Raw genomic sequence first — 24,568 nt, 5'->3', positions numbered from 1 at the left:
TGTAAAGCAATTATACCCCAATAAAGATGTTAAAAAAAAAAAAACTAAAAATAGAACTACCATATGACCCAGCAATCCCACTACTGGGCATATACCCTGAGAAAACCATAATTCAAAAAGAGTCATCTACCACAATGTTCATTGAAACACTATTTATAATAGTCAGGACATGGAAGCAACCTAAGTGTCCATCAACAGATGAATGGATAAAGAAGAAGTGGCACATATATACAATGGAATATTACTCAGCCATAAAAAGAAACGAAATTGAGTTATTTGTAGTGAGGTGAATGGACCTAGAGACTGTCATACAGAGTGAAGTAAGTCAGAAAGAGAAAAACAAAGACCATATACTAACCCATAGATGTGGAATCTAAAAAAAAAAAAAAAGGTTCTGAAGAACCTAGGGGCAGGACAGGAATAATGATGCAGACGTACAGAATGGACTTGAGGACATGGGGAGGGGGAAGTGTAAGCTGGGATGAAGTGAGAGAGTGGCATGGACATATATACACTACCAAATGTAAAATAGATAGCTAGTGGGAAGCAACTGCATAGCACGGCGAGATCAGCTCTGTGCTTTTTGACCACCTAGAGCGGTGAGATAGAGAGGGTGGGAGGGAGACGCAAGAGGGAGGAGATATGGGGATATATATGTATACGTATACCTGATTCACTTTGTTATAGAGCAGCAACTAACACAACATTTTAAAGCAACTATACTCCCATAAAGATGTTTAAAAAAATTTGTCAGCAGTTAGGTGAGATAATGAATTATTAGAAAAATAAAATTAAGCAAAGAGATCCAAATTCTTAGTTGAATAGATTTGTACACATAAATAAAATTTCCTTAACCAAAAATTTTTGGATGGTATTTTATTCTGTGTATCATTTTGAAAATTCCTTCCAGGCAATAATGATTGAGGGATTGATATATTTTTTATAGTGTGTCAATTTATAGACTATTAAATGTTTATATTGCTTTATACAATATTCAGAATACTGGATTTAGGAGAATGATCAGAAATCTACAAGCATGAATAGGCCAGCCAGAGGATATTTGTCTAGTCCTACTCTTATACTGTTTTTACGAAGTTTGGAAACTTCGGGTGCTAATTCCCTAATTATGTGGTAATCATGGTATGCCAGTAGAGTTCATTAAGTTGTTTCACGTCAGCTTGTGGAATCTGTGGGTTTGCTCAGCATGTTGTTCTAAAGTCAGAATTAAGATAGATTCATGGGATTTATCTTCAAGCAATTAAAACAAAGCTTCCACAAATTTAAATGTCATGATGATACAAGAATTCTGATAAGTTGACGAAAATGAGATATATTCCAATTTAGATATTTCTTGCACTAAGGAGAGAAAATTTTAATAAGATTCACAAGACTTGGATAAGTGAGTGCTAATGGTCAGAGTCACCATTCCTGACTTTAGGGGACTTGCAGGTAATCTTGGGAACAGATTACCTTTCAGTTCTTGGGCCCAGATCAGAATAACATTAGAAAGAAAGCAAGAAGAGGCTGAAGAAAGGAATCTAATATAATGATGGTCTAACAAGAGAAAGACTAAAACCGAGAAAAATATAAGCATTGGAGAAGTGAAAAATGGGTGGCAGAGGCTATGATAGGCCAACAAGAAAACAGAGGAGGGGAATTCTCTAGAGATGGGAAACAAAGTCAAGTGTGGTATCTGAATTCTTCCAGGAATCACTTTACACAACCATTCATTATACACTACTGAATATTCCATGAAGGCTGGAATTGGGTTTTATTCCTCACCTTATCTAGCATAGTGCCTGCTCCATAATAGATATGCAGTAAATGGTTATTAAATAAATGATTGAATGAATATTAAAGATAACTCACATCAGAAATAATTGATTGGAACAAGCTACCAATACTTCACCATGCAAACTCTATTCCTATTCAATACAGGAAATCTCCAAAGATAAAGAGATGGAAAAGAAGGAAATAACCACTAAGAGAATGCCACTGAATTCATTAACTCAAAGTAAGAATATTTATTGAGGTCCTAATTAGTATCAATGTCAAATGCTGTGATAAAGAGTAGCAAAGTGATGGTATGTGGAAGGTGGTCACAGTACTCTGTAGTTTACAACAATTCTTTAATTGTACACAAATAATATAGCAGTAGTACCAACTTATTTTTTGGTGCTTTTTTCTGCTTCTTGGATGACGTCACCTAATTTCTTAATGTAGCTTTCTGCATTGTTTGAAACTGTATCAAAAAATCCTAGAATTTCTTGCCTACTAAGCTAAGAAGGCAATATTCCATTAGTAGATGCTTGCTTTGATAGACTATTGCATAAGAATTTCCCTGGATAAATGTGATTTTAAATCCTACAACTTAATGTTTCATATACAGAAAAGAGCTCAAATTGTAATTAATTGATTAATAATGATACTACCTTATAGAGTTGCTATGAGGAATAAATATGTCAATGCACATAAATAATGAGAACAGTGCCTGGCATTCAGGAAGTACTTAAGCAGTGTTTACTATCATTCTTGCTGTTGTTTTTCCAGAGTGGTCCACATAAACCACTGGGACTAAAGAGTCAAGAGTATCGCCTCCTTTTTTCTGGAATATTATCTTATTACCAAAGCTAGATTCAGTGAACCAGAGATGGATAAGAAGTATGACCTGAAACTTCTGTTAATACAGATTAATGGCTGCATGCTAAGGTCAGTGAGCAAAGCTGAGCAGCTGTCTTCCTTGAGTGAACCTAGCCATCCCCCTGCAGTCTCAACTCCTCCAATCTCATGACAATTCAATCAAATGATGTTATAGAAATGATGTTTTGATAAATTTTAAAAGTATAATTTAAAACTGGATAGAAGCTATTTAACTGCAGAAAAACCTCCCCTAGGTGAAGATTGAACATTCAATAAATGATAAATTTTAAAAGCTGCTAACCAAATGTTGAAGTTTCAAAAGACCAGATGATATCATAACATGATATATTTACTCTTGTAAATCTTCATGTTTGTTATTATTATAACATTTCAAAAGGGAAAGTTGGGAATTTTATAGAGCATAGAGCATTATACTTTTAAAACGAACAAAGCCAAAACAGCAAAAGGCAGAATTCTAGCTTTGGGCCAAACAATTAATTTCCCTGATATTCAGTTATTTTAAAACAGACATCATCATCATCATCATATCCTGTTTGTTTCACAAAATTTGGGGTACAATTAAGTAAAATAATGTCTGTAAAACCATTTGCATGATGTAAATTGTTCTGCAAGTGCATTATTATTTTTATTTTATTTGTCTTGAAATGTTAGAATGTTCGTAAATATGAGCACATGGCCAGAGGTGTGCATGTACATACACAGATGGAGGTTAATGTCTAATTCGAGTTCTTAGAAAGGAGCCAGCAAATTATGGTATGTGCTGTAATTACCTTCCTTCTTTGCATCTATTTTTCTCTAATACAGTAATGTTAAATTTGCAGAAAGAGAGAGAACTAAAATTATGGAAATTATAGTATGTGATTCTAACAGAGTATGCTTACAAAGTTTGAGGATAAGGTCAAGAAAAGATTACCATCTGAAATGTAATCTCGTAAAAATAAATTAGAAAAAATTAATGACCTTAATTGTCTGTATCATTGACCCACCCTAAGAGACTTTGGAAATAATGTTGCTGCTAAGAGCAAGGTGTATCTCAAATTCAATCATGTGAACTGGGTGGAGAGCTATGAGCTATGCAGTCATTTTGCAACTCTTGCATGAGATAAAAAGGAATAATTTTTTAAAATAAAAAAATCTCTAAAATTTTCAAATGATGGGTAAAATTATTATCAGACAGAAACATCATTACAGCACAATTTCTTAAAGAGAACTAAAAAAGAACACCTATATCAGAGAATAATGGTAAGATTTCTGGGCCTGTTTCTAAACAAACTAGTGATGGATAAATTAGGATACCAATAGGAAACATGCCTATCAGTATACCTGTATTTATCTTTGGCTCAGGTGATCTACCCTCCTGGTGATCTACCCTGAACAGAAAAAAAAATCATAGATCAATACATATCTTCTTCATTTTCCTCATTAAACATTGAACACTAAGGAATATTTTTTATTAAAATTTCCTTTTACATCTAGGTCAATAATTCTCTTTACTGTATGTAAGAACAACCTAAACAGTTTCTAATACATGCCCATTTCCAGGCCATGACTAGATTCTAGGTTTTCAGATTTCCAAACTGGCCTCTCTTAAGCATTACATTCTTGTCGTCTCTGAGAAAAATGAAAAAGTCAGGCATCTGAAAAGCCATAACTTAGACCAGCTCCAGGCTCTTGAGTGATTCACCAACGAACCATAGTCTATAAGGGCCACCTGATCATCCAGGTGACCTTTTCTCTCCTGGCCCATCAGTACCCTTCAAAACCTTGATTAATACTGCACATTCTCAATTACCCAGAATTCTATAGGGTAAATTAATTGACAAACGAAATGAAAATTTGTTCTGATGTCCCTTTGACAGACAACTTTCTAAATAAGCGCTGCTAAGAAGTGTAAACGTTTGGAGCAAATAATTTCAATGACTATTCTCTGCACAGTTGAAATTTTTGCAAAGCACATGCCAATGTTTTATGAGACAGCAATAACATAATGGAAAACTAATAGAGAGGAAGCAAAGTGATTTACAGGGTCTTTGAAAGATATTATTTGTATTTAGGGCTCCCTCTCAAGTTTCAGATTGAGTGCTTTAAGACTGTATAACCTAAAAGGGAAGAAAAACTTGACTGTTTCTTCAATCACAGTTCCTTTCTTCAATAAGATGGGCTGTGCATTGGAACCAAATATCCAAGATATGACTCCTGACTCCTCACTTTTCCTCACTGAGAGAAATTGCTACATTACAGTTACATCTAGTTAAGTTTGCTGCTTACTTTCCAAGGAATTCGGAAAATATACAGAGATCCAGGGAAGAGTCACATCTGGCCCCTATATCACACTTAGGGGAGTAATTGAATGGTAACTTCTGCTTTTACCCCCCTGGGGATTCTCTGCTACTGTACTGTGGGATGCCTGTTGGTGTGACCTACTCAGTCATCCTAAGACATATGCCTAAGATATTTGTCATCCGTTATGACATACACATCTCTTAGCAAGCAGCAAGTATCCAAGTCAGCTCTCAACATAACGCTGTGTAGACTGCACTGCACAACTCCAAGCGGTGCTGCTCACACAGTGATGTGAATGGAGCCCCTTAGAATAGTGCAGTTGGCAGCCTGATTCAAGGTAGGAGCTCCTTTAACATTTTATCCTGGAGAGATGGGAGAATATTCCCATGACAATGATGGCAAGGATAATGATGATGAACACTAACGATGATGGCCCAAATCTGTGAATACCTACACTGTGCTGATTACTGTATAATTATTTAAAAAAAAGAATGACCAAAAGAAACTGATTAAATATCAGACTTTGAGGGACCTCTGCTAGGAACCATTATTGTTTTCTTAAAACATGGGGTAAATGGAATGAGGTTAAATTACTAGAAAATGACAGATTTTTTTTTGCCAAAAAAGGGTGGGATGGCATTATGCATAAAAATATAAGTAAATATTGTAACCTAATCTAGTACTAAATTTGGACTTTGGAAGTTCTTCTATTTCCTCCTTGTGAATTTATAGCAGTACCAGGATAAAGCCATAGGGAGGAAAAGCTCTTCTCTCATAGGTTTTGAAGATTTAAGATATTTACTCATAAGTGATAGGTTTCTTGAGAGATTTGAACAACAAATTCAAATCTAAGTACTAAAATTGGTACAGCAGTTTTGTAAATAATCCTCCAAATCATACAGCAATTGAAATCATGACAAGCTAAATTAATCACAAGAATGCAAACATTTTTAAACAATTGTTACAGAGTCTTGGTCTACACTTTAGCAATAACAATTTCTGCATTGGGTGAAACACGGAGGCCACTAAGATGAACTCAACCTAATGACTAGAAATCCACACAGGATTGCTTCCAACCTAGTAAAACATAGTCATCAGTTTCTGATTTGGGGTTCTCAACCCCCTCCCCTAATCTGTGAAATCCTTCACGGGTAAATTCTATAAATGAAAAAAACCTTTGCTTTTAACTGCTTTTATCCTTTGATTTCTTTTCTAAATCCTCATGATGTGATTTTTCCAAATACTTCCTTTAAGTGAAAAATAAGTGTCTTTGGTTAAAATCCCCACCACTCCCGTGTTGTTATATAATGTCAAGGCATTGAATAATTCATCACAAGAGATCATTTTATTTAAATATTGAGAATAATATAAAATTGTATTACAATGAAAAATACTGGCTTGCTATCTTAATGGTAGTGATTATGAATTCCATTCCTGAAATAATGATGCCTGTTTTTAACAGAAAATCATTTCACCAATGCTTCCAGGCAATTTCAAAAATTTAACATAAGATCACTGTCAAAGGCCCAGGACCTGAATAATACATTCCTACATTACTGCGCAGAATCTATCATATCTTAAGGGCTAATTTTTTACTATAAAATCTGGATCTCAATCTGTACATTTATAGAATAACTTTTTCAAGTGCTGCTCTAGAGTTCTTAAGCAAATTAATGGAGAAATGCACCTCAGATGAAATCTGCAACCTCCCCAGGAACGGGAGGAAGTCTTTACATCTACATAACATTCCAGCTGAATCCAACTCCACTGAACGCAGTACTCAGCCTTTTCTGGTTTAAATATCTATACAAGTGATGATAAATGCTAAACTGGTGTCTTAAGGATGATCAACCAGAAATTAACTCCTAAGCTTTGCTCAAATGCTTTGAAGACTACAGTTTGTCTTCTTCCCTTCCTTGGCTAAGAAACAGATATATTGTTTTAGTCATTACACCCTAGAAGACGACTACTTAAATGTTAGGAATTTGGCTTTGAGAGGTCAATCTAGTTTGCTAAGCATATGACCTTATTTTTAATCAATGGCTGTTGAGACAATACCCTAGATGTAGAAGTGACTCATGAAGTATGTAGGAATCATGAATAAGAGAGGTTTGCTTTAAACTGGAGAACAGAGAGGTGTTGAGATGGTGAATTAGAAACAAAGATCAGGAAGGACAAAGTACAGTGACTTACCTCTAATACTTTGGTCAAATTGTTAAATAGAGCTTGTCCAGCACTGACTTTATATTTAACACCTCTGACTGTGCCATTTTTGCTTAAAATGTTGACTCTTCTTGTACCAAACCCCTTCTCGCTGGCAGCCCTTGCTAACACCAGCAAGTTATCCTGGTCATTCTCCTGTTCGTCCCCTTCCGATCCTATGTGGCCATTCTGCTGTCCATCAGACTCACTGAGTCCATCTATGCCACAGATACTGGCACATTCAGAATCCAGAGAGCCTGCCGGTCGCCCATCTTCATATACCTCCTTCAGAACTCGCCCACTGTGAGATGACGCGATCCGAAACCGGACTTTCCGTGACCTGTCATTTTCTGGCTTTATCTCCCTTTTCAGCATGGTCCCATCCACATAATAAGCTGTTCACATAATTCTGGTTCCCTGGTTACTGCATTAGTCCACTTTCCATATAGCAATACCAGAGCTTAATTCTAGTGACAGCAGCACTCATATGAAACTAACATCAAAACGAAAGAAGATTCCCAAGAACTTACAGTGCATCTCTGCTATTAATAATGAATGTGTGTGTGTGTGCTATGGTTACCTTTAAACTAAAACCTGCAAAGTGATCCCAGCCTTTAAATATTAAATAGCCATGGTGGAGGCTTTAGCAAGACAAGTGCAAGAAAGTAGCATGCAATGAAACAGAAAATAAGTCTGGGGCAAGGAAATGAAAGACTTGGACTTTGAAGCCAGTGGTGAGTGTTGAAAAGGATCTTAGCAGCAGAAATACCTCTAATAGCTCAGAATGGAGACCAGGGATAAAATATGGAATCAAATGTGTAGGATGGGAGGTGTCATAGTCTTCTCACAGTGCTTATTCCTTCTGTCTTTCATGCTCTTTGAAAAGGGCAGTGAACATATTACATGCCTGCATAGAGCTATCAATATTAGCTCTTATTAAATCATCAGTTAGACTTCATATTGTATACGATGAATTTTCAATCTACACCTTCATCTTCATGCACAAGTAGTTTTACTGAAGAATAGCTTTTTATCAGGTTATAACAAGGAATATCTTTTCTTTTGTTGCTTTCCCACTTTTGCTAGCAGAAAACACTCCTCTCTTTGACAAAGGGAAAGGTTTTGGAAAGGAAACATGGAACAGCGAGGGAAGAATGGAAAATCCTCCAAGCCAGCCAGATCAGCCAAAGTAATCCAGGTGATCAACATTGATAAATATCATATCCAAATCACCCATGCATAGAGAAGGGTCCTCCTTACGCTGTGCTCAGTGGATTTTCTGTCACTTTGGCAAGCACCTGAGGAAGCTCCTAAGATACAAGGACATATTGGAACTTATACCATAGTAAGTGCCCCAACCTGTCTGAAACTCCAGAGGGAGGATACTCAGCTGGCTCTCATACTGAGTTTCAAGCTTTTTTTATCTTTATAAGTCTTTACCTGATTATAAACTCAATTTATACTTACTTCAGAAAAAACAGCTTAAAGTTGAAAATAAAAGTCACAACTAACGTCACCAGAGATGTTAGTAACTTTGTGAAATGTCTTCCAGTGTGTATGAAGGTGAGATGCTCTGATGCATACATAACTACATTGCTCAGCCTCCTGCATTTAAGGGAGAGGAAGCAAATGCTTAGCTTTTGCCGAGGGGATGTGAGCAAAAGTGACGTGTCATTTGTGGGCCAAGGCAGTTGACAAGACAGTGTCCTGTCCATGCTATTTCTCTTCCCACCTGCTACCTGGACGGCGCCAGCAATCTTGTCATATGCTGAGCTTGTCAGAATCACAGAGAAACGCACAGCCACGACCACTGCATTGGGCTACAAGTAAAAGGAAGTATATGCTAGTGTAAGAAGATATGTGCCCTGATGTATAATATGCCCTAGGTATTTATAATTCACACACCTGTCTTAAGCTAAAATAAAAAATTAAGCTTTTCTTTTCAGTGGATAAATCTTTGTAATTCATTTTTCATTCAGGCAATGAGTATCCCACAATCATCTACTGAGTGCCACCCAAGAGTAAGACATAGCTGGCGACTATAGCAAATATAAAGATATATAAAATTATGTCCCATACCTTCCATTGGTAACATAATGCTTAGACAAAATAGCTATAGTTCAACACAGTGTATTTTAAGCACATACAGAATCCCTCTTTCTTGAAATAACAAAATTTCTAGTCGTCGCCAATAAAACATTATGAACGCTATTCTCAACACTCTCCACTCTCATTTTGTTTACAATTTGTTCCCAGCTGCTCAATGTGAACGCAGCACTTTCTAACTACTCCACTTGCCACCTTTTCCCAGTATCAGTTTATTATTCCCTACATTATAATTGCTTTGCCAGTCTATCATCCCCCCCTTGAGCAAGAATTTCCTTCTTTTCCTTCAGAGGTATTCTTACCATCATTTATTCATTTAACAATATTTATTGGGCACCTACTAAATGTCAAAAAGTTGCTGGATCTATGCAGGTGAATGTAATAGGCATGATCCCTGCCTTGAGAGTTAGATAACATTCAATAAACAAATAAAGATAATAATGAAAACTGTAACAAGCATGACCAAGTGAAAAAAAGTGGATATAATCAGAAATGATATAAGGGAGCCTACTTTAGAAAAGTCACAGTAAGCCTCTCTGAAGAGAAGACATTAAACTAGAGTCTAGCAAAATTAGAAGAGATTGATTGAGGTGGGAAGGAGTAGCTGGAGATAGTTCCTAAACTTCAGTGGCAAGTGAAAAGGCCCTGAGGCAGAAAACAATAGGTTCGTTGAAAGAACTAAAAAAAGACAGAGTGGCCAAAGACAAGTATAACTCCCATTCTACAAAGCTCTTCTCAAAAGAGGGCAAGACTAGCGAGACCTTTCCTTCCTAACCTAACCCTTGATTTATGCTACCCCTCAAAACATGAACAAAACCCCCATTAACATGATAAGCCATATTACCAATACAGAAATATTTCAAGTTTGTTACCAATGGGCATCTATTTATTTAAAATAGAAAGTTAAAAATTCCAGAAGCTATAGAGCGTCAAATGTTTCATTAACCAAACTAGAACTACTTTGGAAATTACCATTAATGATGTATTCAAAGAAAAAAATACTCCTTGTTCAATTCCCAGTAGAAACAATAACCTAGCAGCTATACCTAGGCCTGGATATTTCTTGTTGGCATTAGTTTTTTAATCAGAATATCTAATTATTCCCTTATTTGCAGAGAAAGTATGACATAAAAATATAATTATTCTTCTACTCATCTTGTCTCCAAATATTGCCCCACATACTATTCTGTGTGTGATTATCACTGCATGGTGAGAAGTAATTTTAACCATATTTCTAGCATTTGGAGTGTAAGTTTTTAATCCCTTGGATCACAGTAAATATGTGCAAAATGTCTCCATTTGCTGCTACTTTACAGCTATCATATTCACTATTTTATTTTTTGGTCTTGCAGAAATATTGCCAGTCGTTGGCAAGGTAATGGTCTTTTCTCCAGCAACACTTGTCCCTAGAGAAGCAATAAATCATGACTCACTCCCCAAGTGCTGTTCTCAGAACTTCTGTTTGGATGGAAAGAACCAATCAATTTTTAGTTTCTAACTACATTGGTGATTAGAAGGGAAAAAAAAAGATTTACTAACCATCAGTAAAATAGGAAAAACAAGCTACCCCTGAAACTTTTCAACTTATAGAATATTGAACTTTTCTTAACACATATGAATTTGCAAATCAAAATTCACAGCTCAATTATTCATTTGAAGGGCAGAGAACTTCTAATCAGAAAAGAAACTCAGTGCATTAAAGAAAATATTCTTTGAAAACAGGACAATTATTTTATTATATAACGAGAAAGATGGATGATTTCTTAGTTTATAGATTAGTGGTTAAGAACGGGGGCTGTGGGTGTACACAATGCTGGGTTTAAACCTTGGATATGCCACCCCTAAGTGACCTTGAGCCTCAGTTTCCTCATCAGTCAAACAGTAGTTTTAATTGCATAGAATGTTTAGCAAGATTGACTAGAATGATATATATGAAGTGCTTTGAATGCTGATCAACAGAGGGTAGCTATAAATCCCAAGTTACTTAAAATAGCTAAACATACATATAGTCATCCCTAGGTATCCTGGGGGATTGGTTCCGGGACCCCCATGGTTACTAAAATCCATGGATGCTTAAGTCCCTTATTAAATGGCATGGGGGAGGGGGGGGCTTCCCTGGTGGTGCAGTGGTTGAGTGTCCGCCTGCCGATGCAGGGGACAAGGGTTCGTGCCCCGGTCCGGGAAGATCCCACATGCCGTGGAGCGGCTGGGCCCGTGAGCCAGGGCCGCTGAGCCTGTGCGTCCGGAGCCTGTGCTCCACAACGGGAGAGGCCACAACAGTGAGAGGCCCGCGACCGCAAAAAAAAAAAAAAAAAAAAAAAAGGCATGGGGGGAGGAGTCAAGATGGCAGTGTGGGAAGATGCAGAGTTCGCATCTCCCCATAACTAGGGTGCCTGCTGGACACTGATGGGGGACCCCAATGCCCAAGGAGACGGGAAGAACCCCCAAGCGAACCAGTAGAGCATGGGGGAACTGAGGGGGGAGGAGAAGTGGAGGCTGGACAGGACCGACGCCTGAAGGGTGGCTGAGAGCGGGATAGGGGTTCCCATACCTGGGGGGACCCTCAGGGGCTTGGATCAGGGGGTAGCAGGCCCAGCATTTCCCCTGCCCAATCCACCGGGGAAGTCGGCCAGCTCTCAGGCCGGGTCCTACGCCCTCAGAGGTCCCCTCCGGGCTGGGTTAGTCCTGGGGGCATAGAAGGGAATCCAGGAGAACAAGAGAGGCAGGCAGGAGGGGCCCTCCAGGACCGGAGGAGTGGGAGAAGAGTGGAGGGCGTTTGCTCCACCCACTGGGGCCCTAAGCTCCCAGGTCGATCTCCCACTCTCCAAAGCTCACTCCAGGCTGCGTGGGCCCTGGGGGCATAGGAGGGAGGCCAGGGAGATCAGGAGAGGCAGGTAGGTGGGACACTCCAGGATGGAAGGAGCAGGAGAGGAGCGGAGGGTGTTTGCCCCACCCACTAAGGCCCAGGGAGTCTGCTAAGTTCCCAAGCAGATCCCCACCCTCCAAAGCCTGAGTGGGTCCTGGGGACATAGGAGGGAGGCCAGGAGGCTTGCAGGAGGGGCTCTCCAGGACAGGAGGAGCAGGAGATGAATGGAGGGCGTTTGCCCCGCCCACTCGAGCCCAGGAAGCCTGCTGGGATCCCAGGTGAGGTTGCCCACCCTCTGAGGCCAGAGGCCACTTCTGGTCTGGGCATGGGTCACTTATGTTCTGTTGAGCCTAAGCCCCACCCCCTCACCCCCCCACCTTTTCCAGCCCTGTGAGTACTAAGCATAGGCCCTGCCCACCACCCAAACCTCACCCATGCATAGGCCATGCCCTCCACTGCCAAGGCCTTATCCACCTTTTTTTTTTTTTTTTTTTTTTTTGCCGCCCCATGTGTTTTGCAGGATCTTGGTTCACAAGCCAGGAGTAGGACCAAAGCTCCTGCAGTGGGAGCACCAAGTCTGAACCACTGGACTAACAGATAACCTCAGACCCCAGGGAATATTCATCAGAGTGAGGTCTCCTGGAGGTCCTCACTTCAGCACCAAGACCCAGCTCTACCCAATAGCCTACAAACTGCAGTGCTGGAAGCCTTAGGCCAAACAACCTAAGACAGGAACACAATGCCACTCAAAAACAAAGAAAAAAAAAATGAGATGGCAAAAAAATATGTCAGATGAAGGAGCAAGGTAAAAACCTAAAAGAGCAAATAAATGAAGAGGAAATAGGCAATCTACCTGAAAAAGAATTCAGAGTAATGATAAGAAAGAGGATCCAGAATCTCAGAAATAGAATGGAGGCACAGATTGAGAAAATACCAGAAATGTTTAAAAAAGAACTACAAGAGCTAAAGAACAAACAAACAGAGATGAACAACACAATAAATGAAATGAAAACTACACTAGAAGGAATCAATAAGTGAATAAATTAGGCAAAAGAATGAATAAGCGAGCTGGAAGACAAAATGGTGGAAATATCTGCCAAGGAGCAGAATAAAGAAAAAAGAATGAAAAGAATTGAAGACAATCTCAGAGACCTCTGGGACAATACTAAATGTGCCAATATTCAAATTATAGGGGTCCCAGAAGAAGAGGAGAAAAAGAAAGGGTCTGAGAAAATATTTGAAGAGATTATAGTGGAAAACTTCCCTAACATGGGAAAGGAAATAGTCACCCATGTCCAGGAAGCGCAGAAAGTCCCATACAGGATAAACCCTAGGAGAAACACACCAAGACACATATTAATCTAACTAACAAAAATTAAATTCAAAGAAAAAATATTAGAAGCAGCAAGGGAAAAACAAAAAATAACATACAAAGGAATCCTCATAAGGTTATCAGCTGATTTTTCAGCAGAAACTCTGCAGGCCAGAAGGGAGTGTCAGAATACACATAAAGTAAAGAAAGAGAAAAACCTACAACCAAGATTACTCTACCTGGCAAGGATCTCATTCAGATGACGGAGAAATCAAAAGCATTTCAGACCAGCAAGAGCTAAGACAATTCAGCACCAAACCAGCTTTACAACAAATGCTAAGAAACTTCTCTAGGCGGGAAACACAGTATAAGAAAAAGACCCACAAAAACAAACCCAAAACAATTAAGAAAATGGTAATAGGAATATACATATTGATAATTACCTTGAATGTAAATGGATGAAATGCGCCAACCAAAAGACACAGACTGGCTGAATGGATACAAAAACAAGACCCATATATATGCTGTCTACAAGAGACCCACTTCAGACCCAGGGACACATACAGACTGAAAGTGAAGGGATGGAAAAAGGTATTCTATGCAAATGGAAATCAAAAGAAAGCTGGAATAGCAATACTCATATCAGATAAAATAGACTTTGAAATAAAGACTGTTATAACACATAAGAAAGGACACTACATAATGATCAAGGGATCAATCCAAGAAGAAGATATAACAATTATAAATGTTTATGCACCCAACATAGGAGTACCTCAATACATAAGGCAAATGCTAACAACCATGAAAGGGGAAATCTACAGTAACACAATAGTAGAATACACTTTCTTCTCAAGTGCACAGGGAACATTCTCCAGGATAGATCACATCTTGGGTCACAAATCAAGCCTCAATAAAGTTAAGAAAATTTAAATTGTATCAAGGACCTTTTCTGACCACAACGCTATGAGATTGGAAATCAATTACAGGAAAAAACTGTAAAAACCATAAATACATGGAGGCTAAACAGTGTGCTACTAAATAACCATGAGATCACTGAAGAAATCAAAGAAGAAATAAAAAATACATAGAAACAAATGACAATGGAAACACAATGACCCAAAAGCTATTCGACACAGCAAAAGCAGTTCTAAGAGGGAAGTTTATATCAATTCAATCTCACCTCAAGAAAAAAGAAAAATCTCAAATAAACAATCTAACCCTACACCTGAAGCAACTAGAGAAAGAAGAACAAAGAAAACCCAAAGTCAGTAGAAGGAAAGAAATCATAAAGATCAGAGCAGAAATAAATGAAATAGAAATGAAGAAAAAACTAGCAAAGATCAATAAAACTAAAACCTGGTTCTTTGAGAAGATAAACAAAATTGATAAATCCTTAGCCAGACTCATCAAGAAAAAAGGGAGAGGATGCAGATCAATAAAATTAGAAATGAAAATGGAGAAATCACAACTGACACCACAGAAATACAAAGGATTATAAGAGACTACTACAAACAACTATATGCCAATAAAATGGACACCACGAAGAAATGGACAAATTCTTGGAAAGGTATATTTTCCAAGACTGAACCAGGAGGAATTAGAAAATATAAACAGACCTATCACAAGTGAAATTGAAACTGTAATTAAAAATCTTCCAACAAACAAAAGTCCAAGACCAGATGGCTTCACAGGTGAATTCTATCAAACATTTAAAGAATAGCTAACACAGATCCTTCTCCAACTCTTCCAAAAAACTGCAGAGGGAGAAACACTTCCAAATTCATTCTACGAAGCCACCATCACCCTGACACCAAAACCAGAAAAAGATATCACAAGAAAAGAAAATTATAGAACAATATCACTGATGAATATAGATGCAAAAATCCTGAACAAAATGCTAGGAAACAGAATCCAACAACATATTAAAAGGATCAGACACCCTGATCAAGGGGGATTTATCCCAGGGATGCAAGGATTCTACAATATATGCAAATCTATGCAAATCAATCAATTGTATACACCATATCAACAAATTAAGGAATAAAAACCATATGATCAACTCAATAGATGGAGAAAAAGCTTTTGACAAAATTCAACACCGATTTATGACAAAAACTCTCCAGAAAATGGGCATAGAGGGAACCTATTTCAACAGAATAAAGGCCACATATGACAAACCCACAGAAAACATCATACTCAATGGTGAAAAACTGAAAGCATTTCCACTAAGATCAGGAACAAGACAAGGATGTCCACTCTTGCTACTCTTATTCAACATAGTTTTGGAATTCCTATCCACAGCAATCAGAGAAGGAAAAGAAATACAAATTGGAAAAGAAGAAGTAAAACTGTCACTGTTTGCAGATGAGATGATACTATACATAGAAAATCCTAAAGATGCCACCAGAAAACTGCTAGAACTAATCAATGAATTTAGTAAGGTTGCAGGATACAAAATTAATGCACAGAAATCTCTGGCATTCCTATACACTAACAACAAAAAATCAGAAAGAGAAATTAAGGAAACAATCCCATTTACCATCACAGCAAAAAGAATAAAATACCTAGGAATAAACCTACCTAAGGAGGTGAAAGACTTGTACTCAGAAAACTATAAAACACTGATGAAAGATATCAAAGATGACATAAACAGATGGAGGAATATACCATGTTTTTGGATTGGAAGAATCAACATTGTGAAAATGACTATACTACCCAAAGCAATCTACAGATTCAATGTAATCCCTATCAAACTACCAAAGGCATTCTTCACAGAATTAGAACCAAAAATTTTACAATTCGTATGGAAACACAAAAGACCCCAAATAGCCAAAGCAATCTTGAGAAAGAAAAACGGAGCTGGAGGAATCAGGCTCCCTGACTTCAAAGTATACTACAAAGCTACAGTAATCAAGATAGTACGGTACTGGCACAAAAACAGAAATATAGATCAGTGGTACAGGATAGAAAGCCCAGAGATAAACCCACGCACATATGGTCACCTAATTTACGACAAAGGAGGCAAGAACATACAATGGAGAAAAGACAGCCTCTTCAATAAGTGGTGCTGGGAAAACTGGACAGCTACATGTAAAAGAATGAAATTAGAACACTCCCTAACAGTATACATAAAAATAAACTCAAAATGGATTAAGGACCTAAATGTAAGACCAGACACTATAAAACTCTTAGAGGAAAACATAGGAAAAACACTCTGACATAAACCACAGCAAGATCTTTTTTGACCCACCTCCAAGAGTAATGGAAATAAAAACAAAAATAAACAAATAGGACCTAATTAAACTTCAAAGCTTTTGCACAGCAAAGGAAACCATAAACAGGATGAGAAGATAACCCTCAGAATGGGAGAAAATATTTGCAAATGAAACAATGGACAAAGGATTAATCTCCAAAATATACAAACAGCTCATGGAGCTCAATATCAAAAAAACGAACAATTCAATTAAAAAATGGGTAGAAGACCTAAATAGACATTTCACCAAAGAAGACATACAGATGGCCAAGAGGCACATGAAAAGATGCTCAACATCACTAATTATTAGAGAAATGCAAATCAAAACTACGAGATATGGTCTCATCCCAGTCAGAATGGCCATTATCAAAAAATCTAGAAACAATAAATGCTGAAAAAGGTGTGCTGAAAAAGGAACCTTCTTGCACTGTTGGTGGGAATGTAAATTGATACAGCCACTATGGAGAACAGTATGGAGGTTCCTTAAAAAACTAAAATTAGAACTACCATATGACCCAGCAATCCCACTACTGGGCAGATACCCTGAGAAAACCATAATTCAAAAAGAGTCATGTACCACAATATTCATTGCAGCTCTATTTACAGTAGCCAGGACATGGAAGCAACCTAAGTGTCCATCGACAGATGAATGGATAAAGAAGATGTGGCACATATATACAATGGAATATTACTCAGCCATAAAAAGAAACGAAATTGAGTTATTTGCAGTGAGGTGGATGGACCTAGAGTCTATAATACAGAATGAATTAAGTCAGAAAGAGAAAAATGAATACTATATGCTAACACATTTATATGGAATCTAAAAATATATATATATGGTACTGATGAATCTAGTGGCAGGGCAGGAATAAAGACGTAGACGTAGAGAATGGACCTGAGGACACAGTGGGGGAAGGGGAAGCTGGGGCGAAGTGAGAGTAGCATCAACACATATACACTACTGAATGTAAAACAGTTTGCTAGTGGGAAGCAGCAGCATAGCACAGGGAGATCAGCTCAGTGCTTTGCAATGACCTAGAGACATGGGATAGGGAGGGTGGGAGGGAGGCCCAAGTGGGAGAGTATATGGGGATATATGTTTGCATATGACTGATTCAATTTGCTGTACAACCGAAACTAACAGGGTATTGTGAAGCAATTATACTCCAATAAAGATCTATTAAAGAAATAAAGTAAAATGTCATAGTATTTGCATATAAGGTACACACATCCTCCCATATACTTCAAATGATCTCTAGATTCTTATAGTACCTAACACAATGTAAATGCTATTAAATTGTTTCCAGTGTGTGCCAAATTTAAGTTTTGTTCTTTGGAACTTTACAGAATTTTTTCAAATATTTCCATCCATGGTTGTTTGAAACCATGGATGTGGAACCTCATGGATACGGAGTGCCGACTGTACCGTTTGGAGGACAGTGAGAAGAATGGAGCCAGGTGAGCATAATTAAGTGACAGAGAATCAAGGCAATCTGTTTGTGGTCTGATTCGAGGGCTTGGAGGCTGAATCAGTCTGTCATCACTTAGATCCTAGGAGAAGGGCTCCAGTTTGCACAAGCTTGTCTGCTCTATACCATTATGGACTGTTGACTATATACTAAGTGCTGTACTGGGAGCAGGGGGTTTCAGCGCTGGCTTATACCTGTCACCTTGGATCCTGAGAGGGCATGGTTGTCTCAGAGTCCCGGGGCTGCTCAACTGTGGACTCAACATGCACAGAGCATTTCCGTTACATAATTACCTCAACTATAAAATTAACATAGCCACCAATGAAGGAGGACCAATAAAGAGGTGCCAGAGGAGCAGCTTCCCCAAATAGACTTTCACAGTTCAATTCTCATCTTTGATTTCACTACTGTATTTTGTAGAGTGTTTTGCATATAAATGGCACCCAGAGAAATGTTTGCTGATTTAAAATTAGCTAAATTAGATTTTAATGTCAGAACAAACTGACCTCACATTTAGGAGACAGGTAAATTACAACTAACGTGATTGCTTTCATCTCTTTCTATCCTGCTTCCAGTCTAGATGCAAGGTGGGATATAATGTCTATTTACTTTCCAGGCAAAAATCTAAGTCATATAATGCTATTGGTGTCATTAAAGGCAACATCTACACTACATTAGAAATTGTTGAATGCTACAGAGTAAATGGTATACTCTACCTGTAGAATCCAAGTCCCAGAAGAAATCAAAGAGCAATGAATCAAGTCTACCTATTTAGGTGTTGAAACCTTGACTTGGCTGTCTTCAACTTATAAAAGCCAAGAGATTCAAACGTCCAGTCCACTTAGCAGCAAGTAGCTATAAGCTCAAGCTTCATTCTCAAGCATGAAACAAGGATTTTGCTATTTTCTCTTGAATAAGGAGTTTCTTGTGTATTTTGTAGTAAGTTTCTTCAAATTGGAAGGAAGAAAGTTCACTTTTATGTCCTTGTTCATTCAGATTGTCACTATGTAGAATATTTATAAATATGTCTTATAGTATCAATAAAAAGATTTTGAACTACCTTCATTATTACTTCAGGATATTGGTGTATGGATCTGACATCTCTTAATTACCAATAAAGAGAAAAATGAATGAATAAAATTAAGCATACATTTATCCTACACATGGGACATATCCTTTTCAAAATTCTGCATGGAACCATAACAAAAACAAATCCAACTGCCCCAGGATGGAGAAAAGGTCAGACAGGATGAATGAATATGGCACTCAAGAATAAATATTAATGAATAAAGCATCAAAAATACTGAACTGGGGGAGAGTGGCCAAGATGGCAGAGTAGAAAGACCCTGAGCTCACCTCCTCCCATGAGGACACCAAAATCACAATGACCTGCAGAACAACCATCAACAAAAAAGACTGGAACCTATCAGAAAAGCTCTTCAACAACTAAAGACATAAAGAAGGAACCACAACAAGATAGGTAGGAGGGGCAGACTCACAATATAATCAAATCTCATACCCCATGGGTGCGCAACCCATAAACTGAGGAATAATTATATTGCAGAGGTTCTCCCACAGGAGTGAGAGTTCTAAGCCCCACGTCAGGCTCCAGCCCAGGGGTCTGGCACCAGGAAGATGAGCCCCCAGAGCATTTGGCTTTAAAGGCCAGTTGAGCTTAATGGCAGGAGCCCCGCAGGACTTGGGGGAAGAGAGACTTCACTCTTAAAGGGCAGACACAAAATTCCACATGCACCAGGACTCAGGGAAAAAGCAGTAATTTGATATGATCCTGGGCCAGACCTCCCCCCTGGTCTTGGAGAGTCTCATGGAGAGTTGGGAGGAGGCTGAGGCTCACCCTAGGGACATAGACACTGGTGGCAAAAATATTGTAGACCAGTCATACACATGAACGCTGCTGCTGGCAACTGCCATCTTGGCTCATTAGCGCCAACACCCAACAATCTATAGGCACAAGTGCTGGAATGCCTCAGGCCAAAAAATTAAGTGTTCAGGGACCCAGCCCCACCCAACAGCAGACAGGCGGCTGAAAGACTTCCTGAGCCCACAGCCACCTCTAGACATGCCCCCAGACATGGCCCTACCTACCAGAAGGCCAAGACCCAGCTGCACCCACCACTGGGAAGACACTGGCCCTTCCCAACAGGAAGCCTGCACTAGGCTCTAGACCAGCTTCACCCACCAGGGGGCGGACACTAGAAGCAAGAAAACTATGATCCTGCAGCCTGTGGACTAAGCCCACCAACAGCAACCCAGACCCTACCCTGAGACCAGGTGGGCCTCAGTGCTGTCCACTAGCAGACCACAGTAACCTTCAGGACACACTGGGCCCCATAACCAACAGTGTCAGGAACTGCCCCCTTCCATTAATGATCTGAAATGAGCTCTGGGATCCCTGGGCCCTGCAGTCAGACTCCAGGAACCAGCTGTGCCTGACAGTAACTGGCACTAACTCCAGGATCTGGCTTCACCTGCCAGTGGGTGGGCAACATCCCTAGAGTATTTGGGACCATGACTCCACCCACTAGTGGACCCAGGGCCCCGGGACCCACTGGTTCTGCAACCAGCTGCCTCATAACCAGGCCACACTAAATAGCAGCAGGCAACATCCTCATAAGGCAGAGCCTGGCAGCCAACTGGACCAGGGACCAACCAAGTCTACCAGACTGCCCATACGATAGCCTGCCACAACAGAGGGACCCAAGAAACCCATTTAGGGGGAACCACTAGAGCATAGAGTTTGGGTGACAAGAGGGGAGTTCACGGCTGGGATGCATAGGACATCTGTTACAGAGGGCCACTTCTCCAAGGTCGAAAAACATAACTAACCTACCACATACATAAAAATACAAATATCAGCTTAGACAAAACGAGGCAGCAGAGAAATATGTTTCAGATGAAGGAACAAGATAAAATGCCAGAAGAACTAAGTGAAGTGGAGATAGGCAACCTACCCAATTAAAGAGTTCAGAGTAATGATCATAAAGATGATCAAAGAATTTGGGAGAATAGATGCACAGAGTGAGAAGTTAGAAGATTTTAACAGAGTTAGAAAATATAAAGAACAACCAAAGAGATAAAGAATACAATAACTAAAATGAAAAATACACTAGAAGTAATCAATAGTAGACTAAATGATACAGAAGAACGGATCAATGCGCTAGAAGACAGAGTAGTGGAAAACACTGCCACTGAACAGAAAAAAGAAGAGAAATGAGGACAGTTTAAGAGACCTCTGGGACGACATCAAGGGCACTAATATTTGCATTATAGGGGTCCCAGAATCCCAGAAGGAGAAGAGAGAGGAAAAGGGCCTGAGAAAATATTTGAAGAGATAATAGTTGAAAACTTCCTTAATCTGGAAAGGAAACAGTCACCCAAGTCCAGTAATCACAGAGAGTCCCATATGGATTAACCCAAAAAAGGAACACACCGAGACACATTGTAATAAAAATGACAAAAATTAAAGATAAAGAGAGAATATTAAAAGCAACAAGGGAAAAGCAACAAATAACATACAAAGGAACTCCCACAAAAACTATCAGCTGATTTTTCACACAAAGCTATAGGGAGGTTAAAAGACAAAAGTAGTAAAATCATTTGTATAGAGTTAAGGGATACAGAATACAGTTAGATGTAAAATATGATATCAAAAATAGTAATCATGAGGGGAGGAGAGTACAAATGCAGGGTTTTTAAAATGCATTTGAATTTAAGAGACGCAGCAACTTAAAACAATCATGAATTTATATAGACTGCTATACAAAAATCTCACTGTGACCACAAACCAAAAATCTGTAATAGATATGCACACAAAAAGAAAAAGGAGGGCTTCCCTGGTGGCGCAGTGGTTGAGAGTCTGCCTGCCGATGCAGGGGACACGGGTTCGTGCCCCAGTCCGGGAAGATCCCACATGCCATGGAGTGGCTGGGCCCGTGAGCCATGGCCACTGAGCTGGCACGTCCGGAGCCTGTGCTCTGCAACGGGAGAGGCCACAACAGTGAGAGGCCCATGTACCGCAAAAAAAAAAAAGAGAAAAAGGAATCCAAACATAACACTAAAGATAGTCATCAAATCACAAGAGAAGAGAAAGAAGAAAGAGAAGAAAAAGATCTACAAAAACAAATCCAAAATATTTAACAAAATTTCAATGAGAAAAAACATATCAATAATTACCTTAAATGTAAATGGATTAAATGCTCCAAGCAAAAGATATAGAGTAGCTGAATGGATACAAAAAAAGGACCTGTATATATGCTGCCTACAAGAGATTCATTTCATATCTAGAGACACATTCAGACTTATGTGAAGTGATGGAAAAAGGTATTCCATGCAAATGGAAATCTAAAGAAAGCTAAAGTAGGAATATTCATATCAGACAAAATAGACTCTAAAATAAAGACTCTTACAAGAGACAATGAAGGACACTACATAATGATCAAGGGATCAATTCAAGAAGAAAATATAACAATTTTAAATATATATGCACCCAACATAGAAGCACCTCAATATATAAGGCAAATATTAACAGACATAAAAGGAGAAATCAACAGTAACACAATAATAGTAGGGAACTTTAACTCCCCACTTACATCAATGAACAGATCATCCAGACAGAAAGTCAGTAAGGAAACACAGGCCTTAAGTAACACATTGGACCAAATGGACTTAATTGACATATATAGAGCATTCAATCTGAAGGCAGCAGAATACATATCCTTTTCAACTGCTCATGGGACATTCTCCAGGATAGATCACAGGCTAGGTCACAAACTAAGCCTCAGTAAATTTAAGAAAACTGAAATCATATAGATCATCTTTTCTGACCATAATGCTATGAGATTAGAAATCAACTAAAGAAAAAAACTTCAAAAAACACAAACACATGAAGGCTAAATAATATGCTACTAAACAACCAATGGATCACTGAAGAAATCAAAGAAGGAATCAAAAAATACATAGAGACAAACGAAAATGAAAACATGACAATCCAAAACCTATGGGACACAGCAAAACCAGTTCTAAGAGGGAAGTTTATAGCAATACAAGCTTTCCTTAAGAAACAAGAAAAATCTCAAATAAACAACTTAACCTTACACCTAAAGGAACTAGAGAAAGAAGAACAAACAAAACCCAAAGTTAGTAGAAGGAAAGAAATAAAAATCAGAACAGAAATAAATGAAATAGAGACTAAAAAAAATATTAAAAAGATCAATGACACTGAAAGCTGGTTCTTTGAAAAGGTAAACAAAATTGATAAAATTTTAGTCAGACTCATCAAGAAAAAAAAGGTAACAGACACAGACAGATAAAATCAGAAATGAAAAAGTTACAACTGACACCACAGAGATACAAAGGATCATAAGAGCCTACTATGAGCAACTATATGCCAATAAAATGGACAACCTAGAAGAAATGGACAAATCCTTAGAAAGTTACAATCCTAAGACTGAATCAGGAAGAAACAGAAAATATGAACAGATCAATTACCAGGACTGAAATTGAATTAGTAATTTAAAAACTCCCAACAAGCAAAAGTCCAGGATCAGATGGCTTCATAGGTGAAATCAACCAAACTTTTAGAGAAAAGTTAACATTTATCCTTCTGAAACTATTCCAAAAATTGCAGAGGAAGGGACACTTCCAAACTCATTCTGTGAGGCCACCATCACCCTGATACCAAAAGCAGACAAAGATACAACAAAAAAAGAAAATTACAGGTCAATATCACTGATGAACATAGAAGCAAAAATCCTCAACAAAATACTAGCAAACTGACACTAACAATACATTAAAAGGATCATAACCATAATCAAGTGGGATTCATCCCAGGGATGCAAGGATTTTTCAATGTCCACAAATCAATGTGATATACCACATTAACAAATTGAAAAATAAAAACCATATGGGATGCAGAAAAAGGTTTTGATAAAATCAACATCCATTTATGATAATCACTCTCCAGAAAGTTGGCATAGAGGGAACTTACCTCAACGTAATAAACATATATAACGAACCTACAGCTAACTTCATATTCAATGCTGAAAAGCTGAAAGCATTTCCTCTAAGATCAGGAACAAGACAAGGTTGCCTACTCTCACCACTTTTATTCCACATTGTTTTGGAAGTCCTAGTCACAGCTATCAGACAAGTAAAAGAAATCCAAATTGGAAAGGAAGAAGCAAAACCGTCATTGTTTGCAGATGACATGATACTATACATAGAAAATTCTAAAGATGCTACCAGAAAACTATTAAAGAGCTCATCCATGAATTTTGTACATTTGCAGAATACAAAATTAATATACAGAAATCTGTTGCATTTATATACACTAACAATGAAATATCAGAAAGAGAAATTAGGAAAACAACCCCATTTACCATTGCATCTAAAAGATA

General features: G+C 38.3%; 1 protein-coding gene across 1 annotated transcript in view; it reads right to left on the bottom strand.

The window, feature by feature from the left end:
• The window catches only part of GRXCR1 (glutaredoxin and cysteine rich domain containing 1), a gene marked incomplete at both ends in the record, with an annotated part of 108,167 nt that extends 100,646 nt beyond the window's left edge, over positions 1-7,521 (bottom strand). Inside the window, one exon of the mRNA XM_082838115.1 lies at positions 7,138-7,521. Within this exon, the coding sequence (XP_082694241.1) occupies positions 7,138-7,521 (384 nt within the window). The remainder of the gene's footprint in view (positions 1-7,137) is intronic.
• Positions 7,522-24,568: the final 17,047 nt, after the last annotated feature.

This window comes from Leucopleurus acutus (genome assembly GCF_964270905.1).
Source record: "Leucopleurus acutus genome assembly, chromosome: 4".
NCBI classification, from domain to species: Eukaryota; Metazoa; Chordata; class Mammalia; order Artiodactyla; family Delphinidae; genus Leucopleurus; species Leucopleurus acutus.
Note: the sequence above shows the minus strand (reverse complement) of the source record. Positions and strands in the feature narration are given on the sequence as shown.